This window comes from Leuciscus leuciscus (genome assembly GCF_965113295.1).
Source record: "Leuciscus leuciscus genome assembly, chromosome: 24".
NCBI classification, from domain to species: Eukaryota; Metazoa; Chordata; class Actinopteri; order Cypriniformes; family Leuciscidae; genus Leuciscus; species Leuciscus leuciscus.
This window is the reverse complement of record NC_138723.1, coordinates 8,061,841-8,083,050: the sequence shown is the minus strand read 5'-3', so window position 1 is coordinate 8,083,050 and position 21,210 is coordinate 8,061,841. Positions and strand designations below refer to the sequence as shown.

Genomic DNA, 21,210 nt, shown 5'->3' with positions numbered 1-21,210 from the left:
CTAATCATTTATATTATAGTGAAGATAAAAGAAAAGAAAAAAAGTCTGAGACGGATAAATTGAAGGGTGTGGAAGGGGGAGGGAAAGAAAAAGAAAACTAATAATAATTTTTAAAAGGGGGGTACAAACCTATACTTACAACTCTGATGCTCGTCTTTTTGAACATGACGAGTAGCCAGAACACCGATTCACACAACAGATCAACCACGTAGAACTGTCAACTCCTAAAACTTAAATATACACCCAAAACAGCCATCAAAGCTTAGTTATGTGCTGAGAGACTATGAGAAGGAAAAAAAACTAGCAGAAAATAAGAAAACATTAAACAAAAAATATTTAAAGTTGGCAAGTTATATAAGCGATCCGCCACAAGATGGCAATGCCAACATGGATCAAGTGGTATGACATTTAAAATCATCAACCGAATAGCTTCATTAATGTGCAACACATAAACTATATAATTTGGGGTATACCATCAAAATAAAGCAGACAGAGGCACTCATAGTGTGACAGTCTAATGTTCCCTCAAGGCCAATCATAAGTAGCGTGAGAGCTTAAAACTGTCCATAAATTATTTACAGCAGCTTGTACCTGTTGAATTTACCATCCCGTTTAGTCCACGACTTAATTAGGAAAGTTCTGATGAGTTCAGGGGAGTTGAAGATCCGTTCCCCGCCGTTACGACTCACTTGGAGGCGAGCCGGGTACAGCATTACAAAACACACTCCTTGCTGGTAAAGTATAGGCTCTTGATCTTGTTGAAAGCCACTCGTTTCCCTGCCAACTCGGTGCTGAAGTCCTCGTACATCTTGATTTTGTGGCCGTTGTAATAATTGTCTTTGTGAGATTTAGCTCAACTCATGACAGTTTCCTTAACGATGTATCGATGAAATCTGATAATCAGTGGACGTGGAGATTCCTCTGCGCGAGGTCTGGGCCTCAGGCTGCGGTGGCCCAGCTCAGGTGTTTCTGTAAGGGAGTCACAGAGAAGTTCAGAAAGCAGGTAAATCATGAACTCCCTCACGCTTTTTCCCTCAAGGCCCTCAGGAAGGCCTACCACTCATATGTTATGGCGCTTCGATCGAGAAATCAGATCTTCTACATTAGCTTTAAGCGCCGTGTTTTCCTGCTCCATGCTCGTCAGTTTTGTTCGAGCTGAGTTATTCGGTCGGTATGGTCTGAGAGACCCGATTCCATCTCGCTTATGGTCACTGCCTGTGTTCTCAGGGTCGCACCAATCGATTCGATTGAAGATCGGTTGGTTCCAGAGAGCAATTCCCCAGTCATGTCTTTTCTGAATTTTTCGAGCTCTTTGACTAGAGATTCAATTGTGAGCTGTGCAGATATTGGCTTGTTTTCCGCCATTTTGCTGCTTTCTTGACAGGCCTGTGCATCTTGAACTTGGGTCTTTTGTTTTCCTCCTGTCCTCGTAGACTGGCTAATTTTAACTGAAAGATTCCGAAGGCGTAATGTTTCAAGCATACAAAAATGATTAAATGAATACGATGTCCTGATGAATTAGGGTGTATTCTGAAGAGATTACAAGAAATAAAGCGGAGCTTCGACACCGTGCGTCTCAACACTGCATTACCACGGGTGGGTTGTGAGACCCTTTCTGAGCAATGAAATGGGTGTGCCTCAGGGATCCATCCTGGGACTCCTCCTGTTCAGCTTATATATAAATACTGGACCTGGTTTACACACGCAACTGCACCACAGAAAACATCCTGGTGACACCTCTCCACGTTTCAGATAATTTCCTCATTACTTTCAGTCTACAACTCTCTACCCCTGCACCACCACCCCCACCACCAGTCACTTTCAGACGAAACCTGCGCTCACTTTCCCCCTCCCATCTTTCCTCTGCCGTGTCATCCTCTCTTCCCCCACCCTCACAATTCTCATCTCTGGATGTGAATACCGCAACGGACACCTTATGCTCCACTCTAATCTCTTCTCTAGACATTATCTGCCCTCTCTCCTCCAGGCCAGCACGCGCTACTCCCTCTAACCCCTGGTTATCTGAGGTTCTTCGGGAACACCGGACCGAACTCAGGGCAGCGGAGAGGAAATGGCACAAATCAAAAGACGCATCTGACCTGAGTATGTATCAATCTCTCCTCTCCTCCTTTTCTGTTGATGTTCATGCTGCAAAATCTTCATACTTCCACAACAAGATAAACAGCTCCTCCAACACACGATTACTCTTCAAGACATTCAACTCTCTCCTCTGTCCACCTCCACCACCACCCGCCTCCTCCTTAACTGCTGACGATTTTGCGAACTTCTTCACCAACAAAACAACAGCTATCAGCAGTCAGTTCTCAGCTCCACACACACAGGAACCCAGACCGACCCCTTCCACAGCCAATACCCCTCTGTCCTCCTTTTCTTCGCTAACCGAGGAAGAAGTATCTACACTTCTCCTCTCCAGTCACCCTAACACCTGCCCGCTTGACCCCATCCCCTCACACCTTCTACAAGCCATCTCTCCCACACTTCTACCATCACTCACACACATCATCAATTCATCCCTCCATACTGGCACCTTCCCTACAGCATTCAAGCAGGCTCGGGTTACTCCACTGCTCAAAAAACCAACGCTAAACACATCATTTGTAGAGAATTACAGACCTATCTCTCTCCTACCATTCATTGCGAAGACACTTGAAAGAGCTGTCTTCAACCAACTAACATCCTTCTTGTTTCTAAACAACCAGCTAGATGTCAACCAATCTGGCTTCAAGAAAGGACATTCAACTGAGACTGCATTACTGTCAGTCACAGAAGCCCTACGGATCGCAAAAGCTGCTTCCAAATCTTCAGTCCTCATTCTCCTGGATCTGTCTGCTGCCCTCGACACGGTGAATCATCAGATCCTTATGTCCACCCTCTCATCACTGGGCATCACAGGAACTTCACTCCACTGGTTTGAGTCCTATCTCACAGGTAGGTCCTTCAAGGTCGCATGGAGAGGTGAGGTATCCAGAGCACATCAGCTGACCACAGGTGTTCCCCAGGGTTCAGTTCTTGGTCCCCTCCTCTTCTCCATCTACACCACATCACTGGGACACATCATACAGGCACACGGTTTTTCCTACCACTGCTATGCTGATGACACGCAGCTCTTCCTCTCCTTTCAACCAGATGATCCCACAGTAGCTGCACGGGTCTCAAGCTGTCTGGCGGACATCTCCACATGGATGAAGGAACATCACCTGCAGCTCAACCTGGCAAAGACTGAGCTTCTCGTCCTCCCTGCCAATCCGTCTCTACAGCACGACTTCACCATCCAGCTAGAGTCATCATTAATCACCCCATCAAGATCGGTCAGAAATCTTGGAGTAACGTTTGATGACCAGCTGACCTTCACAGATCACATTTCAAAGACAGCTCGATCATGCAGGTTTGCACTGCACAACATCAGGAAGATCAGGCCTTTCCTAACTGAGCATGCAACACAACTCATCGTCCAGGCCCTGGTCATCTCTAGGCTTGACTACTGCAATGCTCTTCTGGCTGGACTTCCAGCATGTGCAACCAAACCCCTACAGATGATCCAGAATGCTGCAGCTCGTCTTGTCTTCAACGAGCCCAAGAGGGCCCACGTTACTCCTCTGTTCATCTCTCTGCACTGGCTACCTCTCGCTGCTCGCATCAAGTTCAAGGCACTGACGCTTGCTTACAGAACTATCACAGGCTCAGCTCCCTCCTACTTTCACTCACTCCTACGAGTCTACATCCCTACCAGACACCTACGATCGGTCAACGAGCGACGTCTCGTGGTTCCATCACAGAAAGCCACAAAATCACTTTCCAGAACATTCTCATTCACAGTTCCATGCTGGTGGAACGCTCTCCCCACCCTCATCCGGAATGCAGAATCCCTGACAACATTCAAAAGACAGCTGAAAACCAATCTCTTCCGTGAACACTTAACCTTATAAAAATAAAAAAAAAATAAAAATAAAATTCCTTTCCCTTTGAAACATCACTTATCAGGCTTATGCTACTCTGAATAATACCTGAACTTCGTATTTTGAGCACTTCTTGCGTTGTTGTTGCTTTTGCCTCTTTATGATGACTCGCTGAATGTAGTCCTAATTTGTAAGTCGCTTTGGATAAAGGCGTCTGCTAAATGACTAAATGTAAATGTAAATGATTTACCTTCGGTGTGTACAGGGTGTGAGGTTCAGATGTATGCAGACGATACTGTAATGTATGTGCATGCAAGAACCAAAGAACAAGCAGCTCTTAAACTCAATGAAACAATGATAAATGTTGACAAATGGTTTATGATTCACACTTGTTTCTTAATGTCAAGAAGACTGTTTATATGTTCTTCACAAATACACACTCTGCAACTGACTGTGATCCCAAAGTCTATGTGTCTGGAGAGATCATCCTAGTAGTATGTTAAATATCTTGGTATTATCCTTAACTCCACATTATCCTTCAAAAAACAAGTGAAGAAAGTATTGCAAATAACTAAATACAATTTGGCTAATTTCAGCTACATAAGAAACTGTCTTAACAACTACAGCAGCAAAATTATATTTAAATGAAATGATTATCCCTCACTTAACATACTGTATGATAAGTTGGTCTCTAGCTAAAGGTACAAATGTGAAGCCCATTCTCTCCTTGTTTAAGCAGGCCTATAAAATGTTAGACAGAAAATCCAATACTTACCACCACTGTGATATTTTGGGCAAATATGATATCCTTAAAACTATCCTTTTTGTCAGAAAAATCTGACAAAATAAACACTCTACCTGTTTGATGTTTAAGATCGTAAATGGAAATGCTCCTCCACCACTTCTACAAGATCAGCACAGAGAGGGGACTATGTAATCACCTTCAGGTCCACCTCCTTTAGCCAATCATGCTTCTCCGGAAGAGCTTCTCACTTGTGGAACACACTTCCACCTGAAATAAGAAACTGTGCCACATATCACTCCTTTACTCAAAGTCTTAAAGCCTGGCTTCTAGAAAATCATGTGATCATTTTTAATATCTGTAGTTCATTGCTTATTTAACTATTATTGTGTTTGTTATTTAACCTGCTGCTAAAATGTTCCATGTCCTTTGCTCGCTGCCAGTCGTCCAGTATCGTGGCTTGGGTATATTGTATTTTATTTTATGAACAGTCTGGTATGTTCTTATATAGTGCTGTTTTATAACTTATATGCATGTTACCATTTTATTAACCCGTAACTGTGTCTCTAATATTTTATCGAGATGAATGTACTGTTGGCTGTTTTACATGTTTATTGTTTATTCCTGTGTTGTCGCTTTGTATGCTTGTATGGCTATTTGTGTGGAAATGCTGATTGCTGTTACTGAGTTAATGTGCTGATGTTTTGCAGTTCCTTGTTGCAGACCTGTTGCTTTGACATCTGTGGTCATGAAGTCATTTGAGAGACTGGTGCTGGCCTACCTGAAGGACCTCACTGGACCCTTGCTGGACCCCCTGCAGTTTGCTTATCGAGCAAACAGGTCTGTGGATGATGCAGTCAACATGGGACTGCACTACATCCTCCAACATCTGGACAAACCAGGGACTTATGCAAGGATCCTGTTTGTGGACTTCAGCTCCGCTTTCAACACCATCGTCCCGTATACCCTCCTGAATAAACTAACCCAGCTCTCGGTGCCCTCCTCCATCTGTCAGTGGATCATCAGCTTCCTGACAGACCGGCAGCAGCTAGTGAGGCTGGGAAAAGTCACATCTCGGACCCTTACCATCAGCACTGGTGCCCCCCAGGGGTGCGTTCTCTCCCCACTGCTTTTCTCTCTCTACACAAATGACTGCACCTCCAAAGACTCCTCCGTCAAGCTCCTGAAGTTTGCAGACGACACCACAGTCATTGGCCTCATCCAGGACGGTGACGAGTCTGCTTACAGACAAGAGGTTGAACAGCTGGCTGTCTGGTGCAGTCATAACAACCTGGAGCTGAACACGCTCAAAACTGTGGAGATGATAGTGGACTTTAGGAGAAACCCCCCTGCACTCCCCCCTCTCACCATCATGGACAGCACTGTGACAGCAGTGGAGTCATTCAAGTTCCTGGGCACTACCATCTCTCAGGACCTGAAGTGGGACAATCACATTGACTCCATTGTCAAAAAGGCCCAACAGAGGTTGTACTTCCTTCGTCAACTGAAAAAGTTCAACCTACCACAAGCGCAGATGACTCAGTTTTACTCAGCTGTTATTGAGTCGGTTCTGTGCACTTCTATAACTGTCTGGTTTGGGTCAGCCAGCAAATCAGATATAAGAAGACTACAACGGACTGTTAGGACAGCTGAAAGGATCATTGGTGTACACCTCCCCAACCTTCAGGACTTGTACAATGCCAGAGTGAAGAAACGGGCAGGGAACATCATCACAGACCCCTCCCACCCCGGCCAAAACCTGTTTGCACTTCTGCCGTCAGGCAGACGTTACAGATCTCTGCGCACTAGAACATCTAGGCACAAAAACAGTTTTTTCCCCCATGCTATCTCCAGCTTAAACAGCTAAAACAGCCATTAACACCTGCTGTATAACTCATTCAGTACTTGAGAGAGAAGCAAGAGGTTTTTTTTGTGTAAATACATATACAAATTTTATTTATAGAGCTGTACACACAATGCACAAATCTGTACATAAGTCTTCTGTTTCAGATGTATACTAGAACTATTATTATTGTTTATTCTATTTATTTATGTTCTCATTTAAATGCCTGTTCTAATGTCATATATGTATGTATGTACCAAGAGCTCCTGTAAAAACCACAAAAAATTCCTTGTGTGTTTGTGCACACTTGGCGAATAAAGCTCATTCTGATTCTGATTCTGATTCTGATTCTGATTCTGATTCTTGTTGCTTCTCATGGCTTGTGTCTGTGCTGAGAATTATTCTTTTGATGTTATTGCTGTCTTTACGGAGTTGTGAGGTGTTATAATGTACTTTTTATAAGGTTTCAAAAACATCTCGGCAAAGGACTAGCACTGGCACATTTACAGAAATGTTGATTAATGTGTGTTGTCCTTATAAAATAAAAAAATAAATAAAATGAGGAGTAAATTATGGTAATTTCTTTCTTAAATTGTAATGTTACTTTTCCGAAATGACACAAACTCAATGATAAATCCATCCGACAGTTGCGACTTGCAGGGCGTAGCCTTCAAAGTGAGGCAGTCATTGTCTAGTCTCCCTTTGGGTGTACAGACTCTTTCTCCCATCATGGTTTATACTTGCCTGTGTTGGTTTACCGCCTTCACCTTTTTTCCACTGCAATCTGATCTTCCCTATATTGATTGACCGCATTACATGCGTTTCTCAGGCGTGTTATTCTCACCTGTCTACAATATAGTCCCAATGTTGATTTTATCCTCATCCAGTGTGTGTCTGCTTCCTATCAATCACTTACTAACTAACTGTATGAAGCTCAGAAATTTTTGTTGGGGTTTCATGGATCTAGAAATTAATTTCTATGCATTTATAACATGTCAGTGTCACAATGAAATCAAATTGGACCATCTTATTTTCTTATGGAATGTTGTAGTGCTTATTATAAATGACTTATTTGTGCACATCATTATTATTATTATTAAAGGTGCTCTAAGCGAAGTCGGGTGATGTCACTTCTTGTTGACGTTAGAAGTATTGTCAAACAAAACGGAGGCTATCTCGACCCTTCCTCCTCCTCATCCCGTCCCTCTCCCTTCCGTGCTTCCTGAAACAGGCTTTTCCGATGTCAATTTGGGACTTCGCACGTTCCTTCTCCTTTTCCCTCTTCTTTGCTATTTGTTCATCGTCTCTGTGGTCGTGTGTCGGCCATATCAAAATTCAAGAGAATATAATTCTAACGTTATCATTAGTCGTTGCCTACACAGTCATCAGAGAAGAGATGCCATTGAGGGGAAGGGGACATTGTTTTTTATTAAAGATTACGAGGACATATTTTATTATTAAAGTTGCTCTAAGCGATGTCACGCATTTTTTAGGCCGAAACATTTTTTGTCACATACAGCAAACATCTCCTCACTATCTGCTAGCTGCCTGTCCCCTTTGGCGCATGGGCTGGACAATAAGGTTGTTTAACAGCCAGACAAATTTCAATCCTTCCACTCAGTAAAAAAAAAAAAAAAAAAAAAAAAAAATCTGTAAGACTTTATAATAAGTATACTGTAATAAAGTACTTAATTTGAAAACTATTAAAGTTAATTCATAGTTAATATTAAAAAGCTTTATACAAATAGTGAGTTCTTTGTTAACAACTTATTAACTGCAGTTCTCACTAGTAGGTCATGAAAAATTGTAAAAAAAAAAATATAAAAAATAAACATTAATTAAGTGCTTTACACCAACCTTTATTAGACATTAATTGCATTAGTGTGTAATAAAGTGTTAATATAAATTGAATAAGTGTTCCTTTAAAAAAAAAATATATATATATATATATCTTAATTACTTAGTCACATTTTCCTTGACCTAATCTAAAGTGAGAACTATTTACTCCTAATAACTAATAACTAATTAACAATTCCTTTACTATGAGCCAATTAAACAATAATAACTGTGTAAATTACAGTGACAATTAATGAAGAACTCCCTATTTGTATATATAGCCTATTAATACATTAACAATGTAGAGAGTACAATTTATGAACTATGAATTATTAACTTTAAACTAATAGTTTGTTGATGATTTGTAAGTACTTTATTACTGTATACTTACCAAAACCTTAATTTTATTTCACAATTTGTTCAAACCATTAGGGATTTTCACTGTAATCATTATGAATATTTCTTATGTCCCTTTGTCCATATTGGGGTTATTATGTCTGATGCAATACCTTACATCACGTTTCTGCAGCATTCAGTTTGCTATTGTTTCTTTACTGACATTATGTGGATAAAAATGAGACACTTGATCCACCAAAGTTCAGCCGAACCCACCCACTGACACACTGAACTGGGTCTCTCCGTTTAATAGGCCTTTCCTTCTCCTATTCACCTTCAAGAAAAGCAGAAATGTGATCATGACACAAATATGTGATTGTGTGGCATTCCATGTCACCCGTTTGACAAGTTTAAAGGAGAACAACACGTCCCTCTGGGTTGTGCAGTAGAAAGGGGGCTGGCCATTAGGAATATGTATAGCATATAAATATAGTCTTAAAATGTTTATTCACTCAGAACTCAGATCTTATTTTGGATAATAGGAATCTTTACATAAAGAGACAACAGAAATCTAGATATTTTCTGTAATACAATACAACCATTTACATTACGCTATTTGCTTCTAGTTTGATATGATGCATGTATTTTTTCTTCAAAAAAAAAAAAAAAGATTTTATTTTACATACAGTTAGTGTTGCAAAATATGACAGACAGATTATTCTTCCCGTACTGAAGCAGACACTGTGTGCTCTTCACTATATCTGATGATACAAATCTGACTTAGCATAAAGTTATCAGAAATGTCTGTTCACCACATATAAACTATATAAAGAGAATCAAATGTTTTGTTCCAGTTTCTCATGATTCTGGTGGTCCAGAGCAGAGTCAAACTGATATATCTGAAGAGATGCATGATAAGGTGAGATATTTAGTGTTCAGAAAAAAACTGACACGAACTAGAATGAATGAACAGATAGAGTAGAGTATGTCTTTCTTTAATGATACAGACCACTGTGATGGAATCACATGTTCCCATGAATGTTTGTGTTAAACTCTGTTCTCTTACGAGAGGTTCTCTCGTATTGCGTAAGTTTAGCTTACGCTACGGGTAAAGTCATCTTTTCTCGAGATATGAAGCAAAAATTATCCTTAATTTTTATATCTTGTCAACGCAGTGCGGCAGCAAGCAGACCTAGAGCAGGCAATCTAGCGTGCTCATAGGCTGCTCTGCGGCAACTGCAGCAGCCTATCACTGAGCCCTTGGCGTGACGTCACGCCCAATGAGCGCGAGCAGCGCGCCTACGCGTCACGGCCCGAGGCGGGGCGTGGCAGAGGGTATAAATATGGGCTGAGAGGCTGCTTTCACTGATTTTTGTCTCTTCAGCGAAGCTCTTGGCATCGCTGATCTCTGAGGAAGCCGCCGTTGAAACCAGCGCCTTGCAAGCCGAGGATTCTGCCTGAGGAAGCCGGCCGCCTTCGCCGCCTTCAGCTATCCCTGCCTGCTTCGCTATCCGGCGAATATATCCTTTATTTGCTCTATGTGTGTGTGTTGTGTGCTCGCCCCGCGACACACTTTGCATCTAAAAGAGCGCGAGGCGTTGTTTCAAATGCCTCGCTCATCCTGTGGCTCGTGCAGAGCCACGCTCAGCGACGGAGACCGCCTTGTGATTGCGCTCTCTGCCTGGCCTTCTACCCGGGCGGCTGCGTTCAGCGAGCCGGGTATGACAGCTGAGCGCTCGCCGGAGCCCCTCCCGCGAGCCTCGCTCTCTCCTTCTCCCCCGCCCTTCACCGACGCGCAGCGGCCGGCCATTGCCCGCACTGCCGTCGCCTCAGGGGACGAAGCAGATGACGTCAGACCCCTCTGTCAAGCCGCGCAAACGGCGCCGCTCACAAGGGATGTCAGAAACGGACGGTCTCGGGCTATAGCTTCCTTTACGTTACAAGAAAGCTACCCCCCCGTCACTGGCTAAAGGAGAGTAGAGTGTTAGCGGACTAACCTCCATTCCTGACATATTTCTCAGTCCCCTCCTAAGCTCAGGCGACTGGAAATACATATATTGCAGTAACGAGCCTGTTTTTATGCACGCACGCCTGCAAACTAACGCTACGCAAAACATGACGACGCTCGCCCTTCCTGCGCTCTCCCCCTCTGTTCGAGCCGCGCAAACGCGCCGCTCACAAGGGATGTCAGAAGTAGGCGGTCACGGGCTGGCTTCCTTTACGTTATAAGAAAGCTACCCCGCGTCTCGGTCGTGCGCGTCACCTACCGGCCACCTCCATTTCTCAGTCCCCTCCTAAGCTACAGGCGACTAGAAATATCTATGTTGCAGTAAACGAGCCTGTTTTCATACACGCACGTCTGCAAACTAACGATGTCACAGCACATGATGACATCTTCCCGCTCTCTCTCCCTTTGTCCGAGCCGCGCAACCGCGCCGTTCTCAAGGGATATCAGAGCGGACGTCACGAGCACCGGCGAAAAGGGGAAGTCCCACCCAGGTCGGACTAAACTCCGTTCCTGACATATTTCTCAGTCCCCTCTAAAGTTCAGGCGGCTGGAAATACTAATACTGCAGTAAACGAGCCTGTTTAATACACGCGCGCCTGCAAACAAACGCCGAAACGAAACACGACGCTCTGTCATATGCTCGCGCTAACTAAGAGCTTATGTGTGCCCCTGTGGCTCAGTGGCAGAACACAAGGCTCCCGCGCGGGGGACCCGAGTTCGAATCCGACTCTGGCGGCAGATAAATATATTTTTTCTGCTGGCTTCTTCGAGCTCGCGGCAGCTTTCTTACATACAGAAAGTGAACCCGCATCTCGCACCCTCCCGCTCACAGGATGGTGCTTGAGTATTTATGAGCGTCTAAACATATGAGCCATCAAAGCATTCGCTCTATCAGTTTCCTATAACGCCAATGGTGTTATAAGTGTAGAATATGTGCCCACTCCCACGTGCTCACTGCTACACACAAACACGGTCTCCCCGGTAACGCTCACAGAGCGCACTCTCATAGCGGGCATGCGCCGCTCGAGTGCTAAGCGTAGAGAATGTGCCCACAATTCTGTGCCCACACCTACCCACTGCCCGCTCTGTTACACAGTTACCCCGGGTTGCAGATCCTCCAAAGCTCACAAACATTCCGGCTCTGGCCGAAGGTGTCATAAGTGTAGAAATTGTGCTCACCACTACACACAAACACTATCCCCATGGTAACACGCTCAGAGCGCACTCTCATAAAGCGGACACACGCTCGAGTACCAAGTGTAGTAAATGTGCCCACAACCCTGTGCTCACAACTACCCGCTGCTTGCTCTGCCACTCAGTTACCTCGGGTTACAAAGCTCCCAAACACTGGCCGTGTTATAAGTGTAAACTCTGCGCCCGCTCACGAGCACGCGCACCCACTTTCAGACATGACAACCCCCACGCCGCTCTCGCGCCAGGGGTGTTTAGCAGCAAAACGCGCTCCATCCGTAGCGATCGAGCCATCATATGCTGTACAGCCAGTCAGCACTGTTTTCCAGCCCCCGTGTTCGAGCACTGGCGGCGCGTCGCCGCCCCATCCTCTCTGATACAGGTTCCCCATCCCGCTCAGCGCGGCGATCTGAACCCAGAGACCATTCGACCCCTAGCTATGCGTGCAAAAGCATGGGAAGCTATTCAGGGCGCGTCAGAATGGGTGCTGAATACTATATAACACGGCTATTCGCTTCAATTCGCTCGTCGCCCCCCGCGCTTTCTAGCGCAGACGGAGACAAAAGTGACTTTAGAAGCAGCGCACCTGCTTCAAGCACAAATAGCGAAGCTGCTGCGCAAAGGGGCTATAGAACAGGTTTATCCTTCTCTGAGCGAGTCGGGCTTTACAGCCGTTACTTCCTCGTACCCAAGAAGGACGGAGCGCTGAGACCTATTTTAGATCTGAGACATTTGAACAAAGCTCTCATGAGACGGCCGTTCAAAATGATCACAACCAGACAAATCCTCGCGCAAATTCGCCGGGAGACTGGTTCATCTCTCTCGATCTAAAGGACGCATATTTTCAGATTCAGATAATACCCCGTCACAGGCCATTCTTGAGATTCGCCTTTGACGGTCGGGTATATCAGTACACCGTCCTGCCGTTCGGTCTATCTTTAGCACCCCGTACATTTACGAAGTGCATGGACGCGGCTCTCTCTCCCCTGAGGAGACAAGGAATGCGGATACTGAATTATCTGGACGACTGGCTAGTCCTCGCGCAGTCAGAGGCAGAGCTTTGTCTCACAGAACAGCGCTTCTCAGCCATCTGGAATGCTTGGGTCTCTCGGTCAACTGGACCAAGAGCTCATTACTGCCCCGCCAGTCGACTTCCTTTCTCGGAATAGAACTGGACTCGGTGGCTATGACGGCCAGATTGTCAGAGCAGCGCGCGCGCCGCATTCGACATCTCGCCGCGTCTTTCCAGACAGGCAGTCAGGTTCCGCTGAGGACATTCCAGCGAGTCCTGGGGCATATGGCCTCAGCTGCAGCAGTGCTCCAGCTGGGCTTACTGCGCATGCGCCCGCTTCAACGCTGGCTGAAAGCGCGAGTGCCTCACCGAGCCTGGACGGCCGGCCGCTTACGAGTCAGAGTGGATCATGGCTGTGTTTCAGCCCTGCAGCCCTGGCTAGCAGCCGAATGGTATCGCACGGGAGTGACGATGGGAGTTGTCTCGCACCGGAAAGTTGTCTCGACAGATGCGTCCAACCTAGGTTGGGGAGCGCTATTAGAGGGCAGACCGGTCTATGGCCCTTGGTCAGACCAGGAGAGTCACCTTCATATAAACTGTCTAGAGATGCTGGCGGTCGAGAAAGCGCTCAAGCACTTCCTCCCATACCTACAGGGCCACCATGTACTAGTCCGCACGGACAACATGTCAGTGGTAGCCTATGTGAACCGTCAGGGCGGTGTCAGATCCAAAACACTCTGCGCCCTGGCGGAACGCCTCCTTGTGTGGGCTCAGCACTCACTGCGCTCGCTCAGAGCCGCGCATGTGCCGGGTCTCCTGAACGAGGGTCCAGACAGACTGTCCAGGGACAATGTTCCCCTGGGGGAGTGGTCTTTGCATCCCCAAACAGTCCAGTCACTGTGGCGCCGTTTCGGCAGAGCGGAAGTCGACCTCTTTGCGTCAAAAGACAACGCGCACTGCCCACGGTTCTTTTCCAAGAGCGAGGACGCGCTGGCCCAAACCTGGCCCAGCGGCCCGCTTTACGCTTTTCCCCCTGTCTCTCTGCTGCCACAAGTCATCGGGAGAATCAGGGAAGCGCGCCACACGGTGCTCCTCATAGCCCCGTATTGGGAGAATCAAACGTGGTTCCCAGATCTAATACGGCTGGCGGACACACCCCCCTGGCCGATACCGGTGAGAAGAGACCTTCTCTCTCAAGCCCGCGGCTCGATCTGGCATCCTCATCCAGAGCGCTGTCTCTGCATGTATGGATAGTCAACGGATACCCGTTGACTTGCCAATAGGGGTTGTGAACACGATCACACAGTCTAGAGCTCCCTCTACGAGACGGCTCTACACATCTAAATGGTCTGTGTTTAATAAATGGTGCACCGCCCAAGGGCTGGATCCACAAACATGTGAGGTGTCGCGTGTGCTTTGTTTCCTCCAAGAGCTGTTGGACATGGGCAGGTCCCCCTCCACGCTCAAAGTATATGTTGCGGCCATATCAGCTTTTTCCGACTCGGCGCTGGGCCGCGCATTAGGGAGGAATGAGTTCATTATCCGCTTCCTTAGAGGAGCTAGGAGGATGAACCCCCCGCGACCCCCCTCGGTTCCTATTTGGGATCTTTCCCTGGTCTTAGAGGCCATGAAAGCGCATCCCTTTGAACCCATGGAAACTGTGGATATGAAATACCTCACGCTCAAAACCGTTTTTCTGATAGCCCTGTCTTCAGTCAAACGTGTGGGTGACCTGCATGCGTTATCAGTTAACGCGGCATGTCTCGAGTTCGGACCTAATGACTCTAAAGTCATTCTCAAACCGAGACACGGTTATGTCCCCAAAGTGTTGGGCACACCCTTCAGAGCACAGGTCATTTCTCTCTCAGCTTTGCCGGCTACCGGCAGCGAAGTTGACAGTAATCTCCTTTGCCCTGTCAGAGCGCTGAGAAATTACATTACGCGCTCCGCCGCCATGAGGCGCTCGGAGCAGCTTTTCGTTTCGTTTGGTGGGCGCACCAAGGGTCTCGCCGCCTCGAAACACACTCTGTCCAGATGGATAGTGGACGCTATTGCAGCTGCTTATGCGTCTAAAGACCTGCAATGCCCTTTGGGCATCAGAGCCCACTCTACTAGAGGCATGGCCTCGTCATGGGCTTGGACTAGCGGAATTTCTATTCATGACATTTGTACGGCGGCGGGCTGGGCCTCCCCGTCTACATTTGTTAGATTTTACAATCTAGAAGTTCCCGCCCTGCAGGCTAAACTTTTATCAGTCTAAATCTCGCGTAGGCCGGCCCACTTCTGTGCGCGGGCTACTGCTGTTTGATTTAGCCCTCCTGGTTGAGCTGTACAATATAAGGGTTGGTTAGTCAGACCGGCCGCGCCGTTCTGTTCCCCCTACTATGTGCTTATGTACTTGCGCTAGCCATATCATTGGCCGCCTGGCTCACACTCTCGTGTTCCCCGGGCTTCCCTGGGACTCATTCAGTGGATGCCGGGCGCGCACGGCGTTGACAAGGGAGTTCCCGTAGCGTAAGCTAAACTTACGCAATACGAGAGAACCTCTCGTAAGAGAACGTACTCGGTTACCTAACGTAACCTCTGTTCTCTCTAGAGAGGGAACGAGTATTGCGTAACCCGCCGTGCTCGCGCCACGAGCTCACTCGCTTCTGCGACAAAAACCAGTGAAAGCAGCCTCTCAGCCCATATTTATACCCTCTGCCACGCCCCGCCTCGGGCCGTGACGCGTAGGCGCGCTGCTCGCGCTCATTGGGCGTGACGTCACGCCAAGGGCTCAGTGATAGGCTGCTGCAGTTGCCGCAGAGCAGCCTATGAGCACGCTAGATTGCCTGCTCTAGGTCTGCTTGCTGCCGCACTGCGTTGACAAGATATAAAAATTAAGGATAATTTTTGCTTCATATCTCGAGAAAAGATGACTTTACCCGTAGCGTAAGCTAAACTTACGCAATACTCGTTCCCTCTCTAGAGAGAACAGAGGTTACGTTAGGTAACCGAGTACGTTTTTTCCTTAGAAAACTACAACACAGTAAAGAATGAGAGAACGTGACAGCAGTGACATCATCTACTCACGGAACATGGAACTTCCTGGAAAGTAATTCTAAAATACTTGCAATGCCTTCAAAGTGACGACATAGCCACAGAACATGTTGAGATTCGTGGATTCTAGCTTTCCCTACTCCGTACATGGGAATTCACTGGACAGTTTTTAAAGACATTCAGATGTACAGCAAAAACAGGAGCAGCTTGAGGAGGTTCAGCACTACATCTTTGAGGAGACGACTTTGAATTGAACACTTTTTAACCTCCCTGGCTTTTGAAGGACCGGGGAGAGGTTGGGTGGCCGGTGGCCCCTCCCCTTGAGAGCGGCGAGGAAGGAACTGGACAAAAGCTTCCTCAAGCTTTTTTAACCTCTCTGAACCCTCTGACGACTGTGTTGATGAAGTCACCAAACAGGCCAGAGGGTGAAACTGGGGAGTCTAGCAGAAAGACGCGGTCTTTATCTTTAATTCCAGTTAAGTTCAGCCACAGGTGCCTCTCCGTGCTAACCAGCGCCGACATTGAACGGCCGATTGAACGGGCCGTTTGCTTGGGAGAGACAGATCTGTGGCTCTGCACAGTTCAGAGAACGCTTCCTCATCTATTGCACTGCCTGCACTCAAGTCCTTCAACAGGTCAGCCTGGGACGCCTGTAACACTGCCATAGTGTGCAGCGCAGCACCAGCCTGACCTGCAGATTGATAAGCTTTTCCTCTTTACAAACAGACACTTAAAACATTTGATAGGAAAGTTTTCATCATTGCAACATGGTGCAAACATATAATTGATTGAGTTTTGATAATATTAAACATTTTGTTGATGCTTGTTTGATTATTATTATTTTTTTAATGTTTATGCACCTCCCCCATTAAATCAGTTTATAATGCAAAATGATACTAATGGCAGAGTAATTACTAGAGAAGACTGTTATACAGTTTTAGACGTTCAACTTTTGGACCATCAGTCTTTTCAGTTTGAGCCATTTATGATTGGAATACTCTACCAACTGAGTTAAGGGGTGGTACAAACTATTCAACATTTAAATTTAAATGAATGGCTAAAAGCAAAACAAATGTGTAATTGTGTAAATTATTATTATTATTATTTTTATGATACTGCCATTATTATCCCTATAGTGTTACTCTATGTAATTTGATATTGTTTCTATTTTTTTGTATTTATTTATTTTTTGTGATACATGTTTCTTATTTATGGATAATTTGGATTTGTATATGTGATAACCTACCAATCATGTGTTTAAATTTTAGGTTGCCTTTTTTAAATCTGGCAAGGGGCAATAGATGCAAATTAGCCTGTGTGGTTAACTGTGGGGTTAACTGTGGGGTTAACTCTGGCTTATTTACAGTGTTTGACTGTTGATTAATGAGCACTGTCCCTATTAAAAAAAATAAAAAAATAGACTAGTCACTCATACTTGTTGTGGTGGATTATTATAGTCGCTACTATCAATATGATACTGATGTCGACAACATCAGAAAGAAATCAAAGACAGCCTGGAGTCTATATTTAGTAGACACAGCCTACCTGTAACATGTAGGTCAGATCAAGAACCTCAGTGCAGATCTGAACAGTTTAGTGTGTTCTGTGGGAGCAATGGCATTAAACATGTCAAAACTACTCAAATGTAAATGTAGGGGACACAGTGCTTGTGCAACAAGAAAAGATGGATAAATTCACGACCCCATTCAATCCAATCCCGCACCAGGTTGTGAGCAAAACTGGAAATCAGATGACTATATAATCATCCACTGGGTCAAGATACACGTGAAACACTACTCATATTAAAAGATTCAACACCAACAAAACAGCTGATGTAAAAACGCTGATGTAAAAACTAATTGTGAACAGATACAACAGAACATGAAGAGCTTTTGTCCTGAACCCCAAAGCGGATTTGCCAAATACACCAAAACAGGACAGAGCCCAAAGGGCTAGACGATTGCCTGAGTAGTTGTCTGATTATATCATTGACTAAAAGGAATAAATGCTATAGATGTTTGACTGTTTGTTCAAATCACAGAAACAATGTTAATGTTAATGTTAATGTTAATGGGTTGAAGAAGTTCAAGATATGTTTATTGAGTTATTATAGAATTTAGTCTTGAACACATGTTCAGTTAAGTGATATTGTGATTTTATATCCAAGAAAAGGGGGGATGTCATGTATTAGGATTATACAAGTATCTAACACTAGAGGGCGCTGTTGCCCCTACAGTGGGAAAATCTTCAGTAAAGAAGTGAGAGTTCACGGAGTTGAAACCTAAAAGCGTGGGTGCTTTTCAATATACCTCCTCGTCTCCTCTCTCCTCCGTCCTCCATCCTATGACCCGGAAACCGATCGAGCTCAGCCATCTTGAAGGACATCTCAATTCTCTAATTGCACCGCGAGGAGTCGAGGATCGAGGAGTTAGGAGGCTTCCTGAGGAGTCACGAGCGAGGATACACAGGTGTATCCTATGCGGAAGAGTTTTATCGACTTAAACGTGACGCACGTCTAAATTCTCCTCCCCCTTCACATCGGTCACAATCATTTTAATTTATACTTTACCTTTGCAGTTTATATAAACCACACATCTCACATATTTCAACAGGGTATCTTGCTTTATTATTATTTATTATAAATTTCTTACATAAACAAACTTCAACAACATAAGGGCAGATCCTTTGAGCGCTGCTGATGACGCGATGAAGTGACGCTTGAGTGATCAAGTATTCCAATGTTTTAAAAAAAGTTACATTCGATTCCTCCGTCCTCGCGTCTTTTCCTTGCAGCCTTCCCTCGCATCCTACAGGGGGCGGAGCTGAGACGCGAGGAAAGGAAGCGAGGAAAGGAAACGAGGATGCACAAATAAGAAATGAGAAGCACCCCGTGTGTCTGTGGGTCATTTCCTTTTTTGTGCATCCTCGTTTTCTTTCCTCGCCTATCAGCTCCTCCACATATAGGGAGAGAGGGAAGGCTGCAAGGAAAGAATAGGAGGACAAAGGAATCGAATGAAAGCTTTTTTATACATTTTATTCACTTGATCACTCGAGAGTCACTTCACAGCGTCATCAGCAGCGCTCAAAGGATCTGCCCTTATGTTGTTGAAGTTTGGTTATTAAAGAAATTCATAATAAATAATAATAAAGCAAGATACAATGGGTGCTTCTCAATATCCCTCCTCGTCTCCTCTCTCCTCCGTCCTCCATCCTCCATCCTATGACCCGGAAACCGATCGAGCTCAGCCATCTTGAAGGACATCTCAATTCTCTAATTGCACCGCGAGGAGTCGAGGATCGAGGAGTTAGGAGGCTTCCTGAGGAGTCATGAGCGAGGATACACAGGTGTATCCTATGCGGAAGAGTTTTATGGACTAAAACGTGATGCACGTATAAATTCTCCTCCCCCTTCACATCGGTCACAATCATTTTGATTTATACTTTACTTTTGCAGTTTATATAAACCACACACCTCACATATTTCAACAGGGTATCTTTCTTTATTATTATTTATTATGAATTTCTTAAAATAAACAAATTTCAACAACATAAGGGCAGATCCTTTGAGCGCTGCTGATGACGCGATGAAGTGACGCTTGAGTGATCAAGGATTCCAATGTACAAAAAAAGCTTTCATTCGATCCCTCCGTCCTCGCGTCTTTTCCTTGCAGCCTTCCCTCGCATCCTACAGGGGGCGGAGCTGAGACGCGAGGAAAGGAAGCGAGGGGAGGAAACGAGGATACACAAATAAGAATTGAGAAGCACCCCCTGTTGAAATATGTGGGATGTGGTTTATATAAACTGCAAAGGTAAAATATAAATTAAAATTATTGTGACCGATATGAAGAGGGAGGAGAATTGATATGTGTGTCAAGTTTAGTCGATAAAACTCTTCCGCAAAGGATACATGTGTACCCTCGCTCATAACTCCTCATGAAGCCTCACTCCTCGATCCTCGCCTCCTCACGGTGCAGTTAGAGAACTGAGATGTCCTTCAGGATGGCTGAGCTCGATCGGTTTCCAGGTCATAGGATGGAGGACGGAGGAGCGAGGAAACAAGGAGGGATATTGAGAAGCACTCCGTGTGTTTAATTAATTAAGGCAGGGATGTAACAGATGCTAATACCTTCCTCGTTAACATTTAGAAAAATAGCCAGAGAAAATTCTGTCAGCAGTTTACCCAACCTTGTGTTGTTTAAAAATCCGTATGACTTTCTTTGCGCTGTGAAAAATAAAAGGAGATAGGCTGGGTTTTTCACACACAGAATATAGGACTGTCATGCTCCAAAAATAAAACAAAAGTATAAAATACTTCATAACTTAAACTTTGTAACACTTCCCTCTAGCGGGATGTTGCTGTAATAGCATCAACAAACACAGATGTAATTCCTACTAAAGCCTATAAATGCACACACAGACACTAAATCCCCCCCTTTTTTAGAACATTATGGGGTCATATGATGCTATTTTCAACGATCATTATTTTGTGTATTGGGTGTAATAGAACATGTTAACAAGCTTTAATGTTTTTATACTGTACATTATTGTAGCTCCTTTATGCCCAGTCATTCTAACAAGTGTCAGTTTCTACAAAGCCCCTGCTTCCAAAAACTGTAGTGTGCTCTGATTGGCTAGCTGACCCAGTGTGTTGTGATTGGCCGAACCATAATCGCAAGCAATTATAAAGACAGTTAATAATGTCATCAGTTTTACTATATCAGTTCGAGTCGGATTCTGTAAACGCGGTTCAGTTTGAAAGCACAATGAGTGTGTGCTGCTTCAGCTCTACTTGAGCAGCCAGTGTGAAACTGAACACGAAGTGCATCTGTGTTTGTCATCTTTTCACCACAAGCTATAAGCGGAGGACAGAGGATACAATGCTTTTAAACATAAATCGTAAGAACGACAAACAATATGCGTTACTCTACACTGCACAAAACTCTGCATTTGAACAGTCAATAGCAAATACTTCAACAAATAATAAAGCATACTTACAGGCTCTGATTCAGAAGTGCCAGATTGCCCTAGCAAAGCTGGAATTACCCCATTCTTTTTAGAAATAGCCTTTGTGCACAGCCGGCCTTGTACTCTCCCAGGTTCAGGAAACTGTTTGCTGTCAAATATGCTACACACACACACACACACACACAAGTGACACAACCATTCGGGTTGTACTGTTCTGGAGCAGTGCTGTAAATAAATCTTAATCACTGATTCCTAATTGCTTCTTCTTTTGGAAGGCCAAATAAAGTGCTTTTGCTTTCGCATAGAAACACACAGCATCTA

The 21,210-nt window shown here is 45.0% G+C and overlaps 1 protein-coding gene and 1 long non-coding RNA gene across 2 annotated transcripts in view; both read left to right on the top strand.

The window, feature by feature from the left end:
• The window catches only part of LOC309489904, a 76,088-nt gene extending 59,288 nt beyond the window's left edge, over positions 1-16,800 (top strand). Inside the window, exons 3-4 of the long non-coding RNA XR_014202560.1 lie at positions 9,529-9,593; positions 15,900-16,800. This is a non-coding gene — a long non-coding RNA (uncharacterized lncRNA). The remainder of the gene's footprint in view (positions 1-9,528; positions 9,594-15,899) is intronic.
• On the top strand, positions 1,731-4,155 carry LOC309489726 (uncharacterized protein). The gene is made up of 2 exons (XM_082158586.1): positions 1,731-2,976; positions 3,148-4,155. Exons 1-2 carry the CDS (start codon positions 2,106-2,108, stop codon positions 3,945-3,947), a joined length of 1,671 nt encoding a protein of 556 aa, XP_082014712.1. The 5' UTR covers positions 1,731-2,105; the 3' UTR covers positions 3,948-4,155.
• Positions 16,801-21,210: the final 4,410 nt, after the last annotated feature.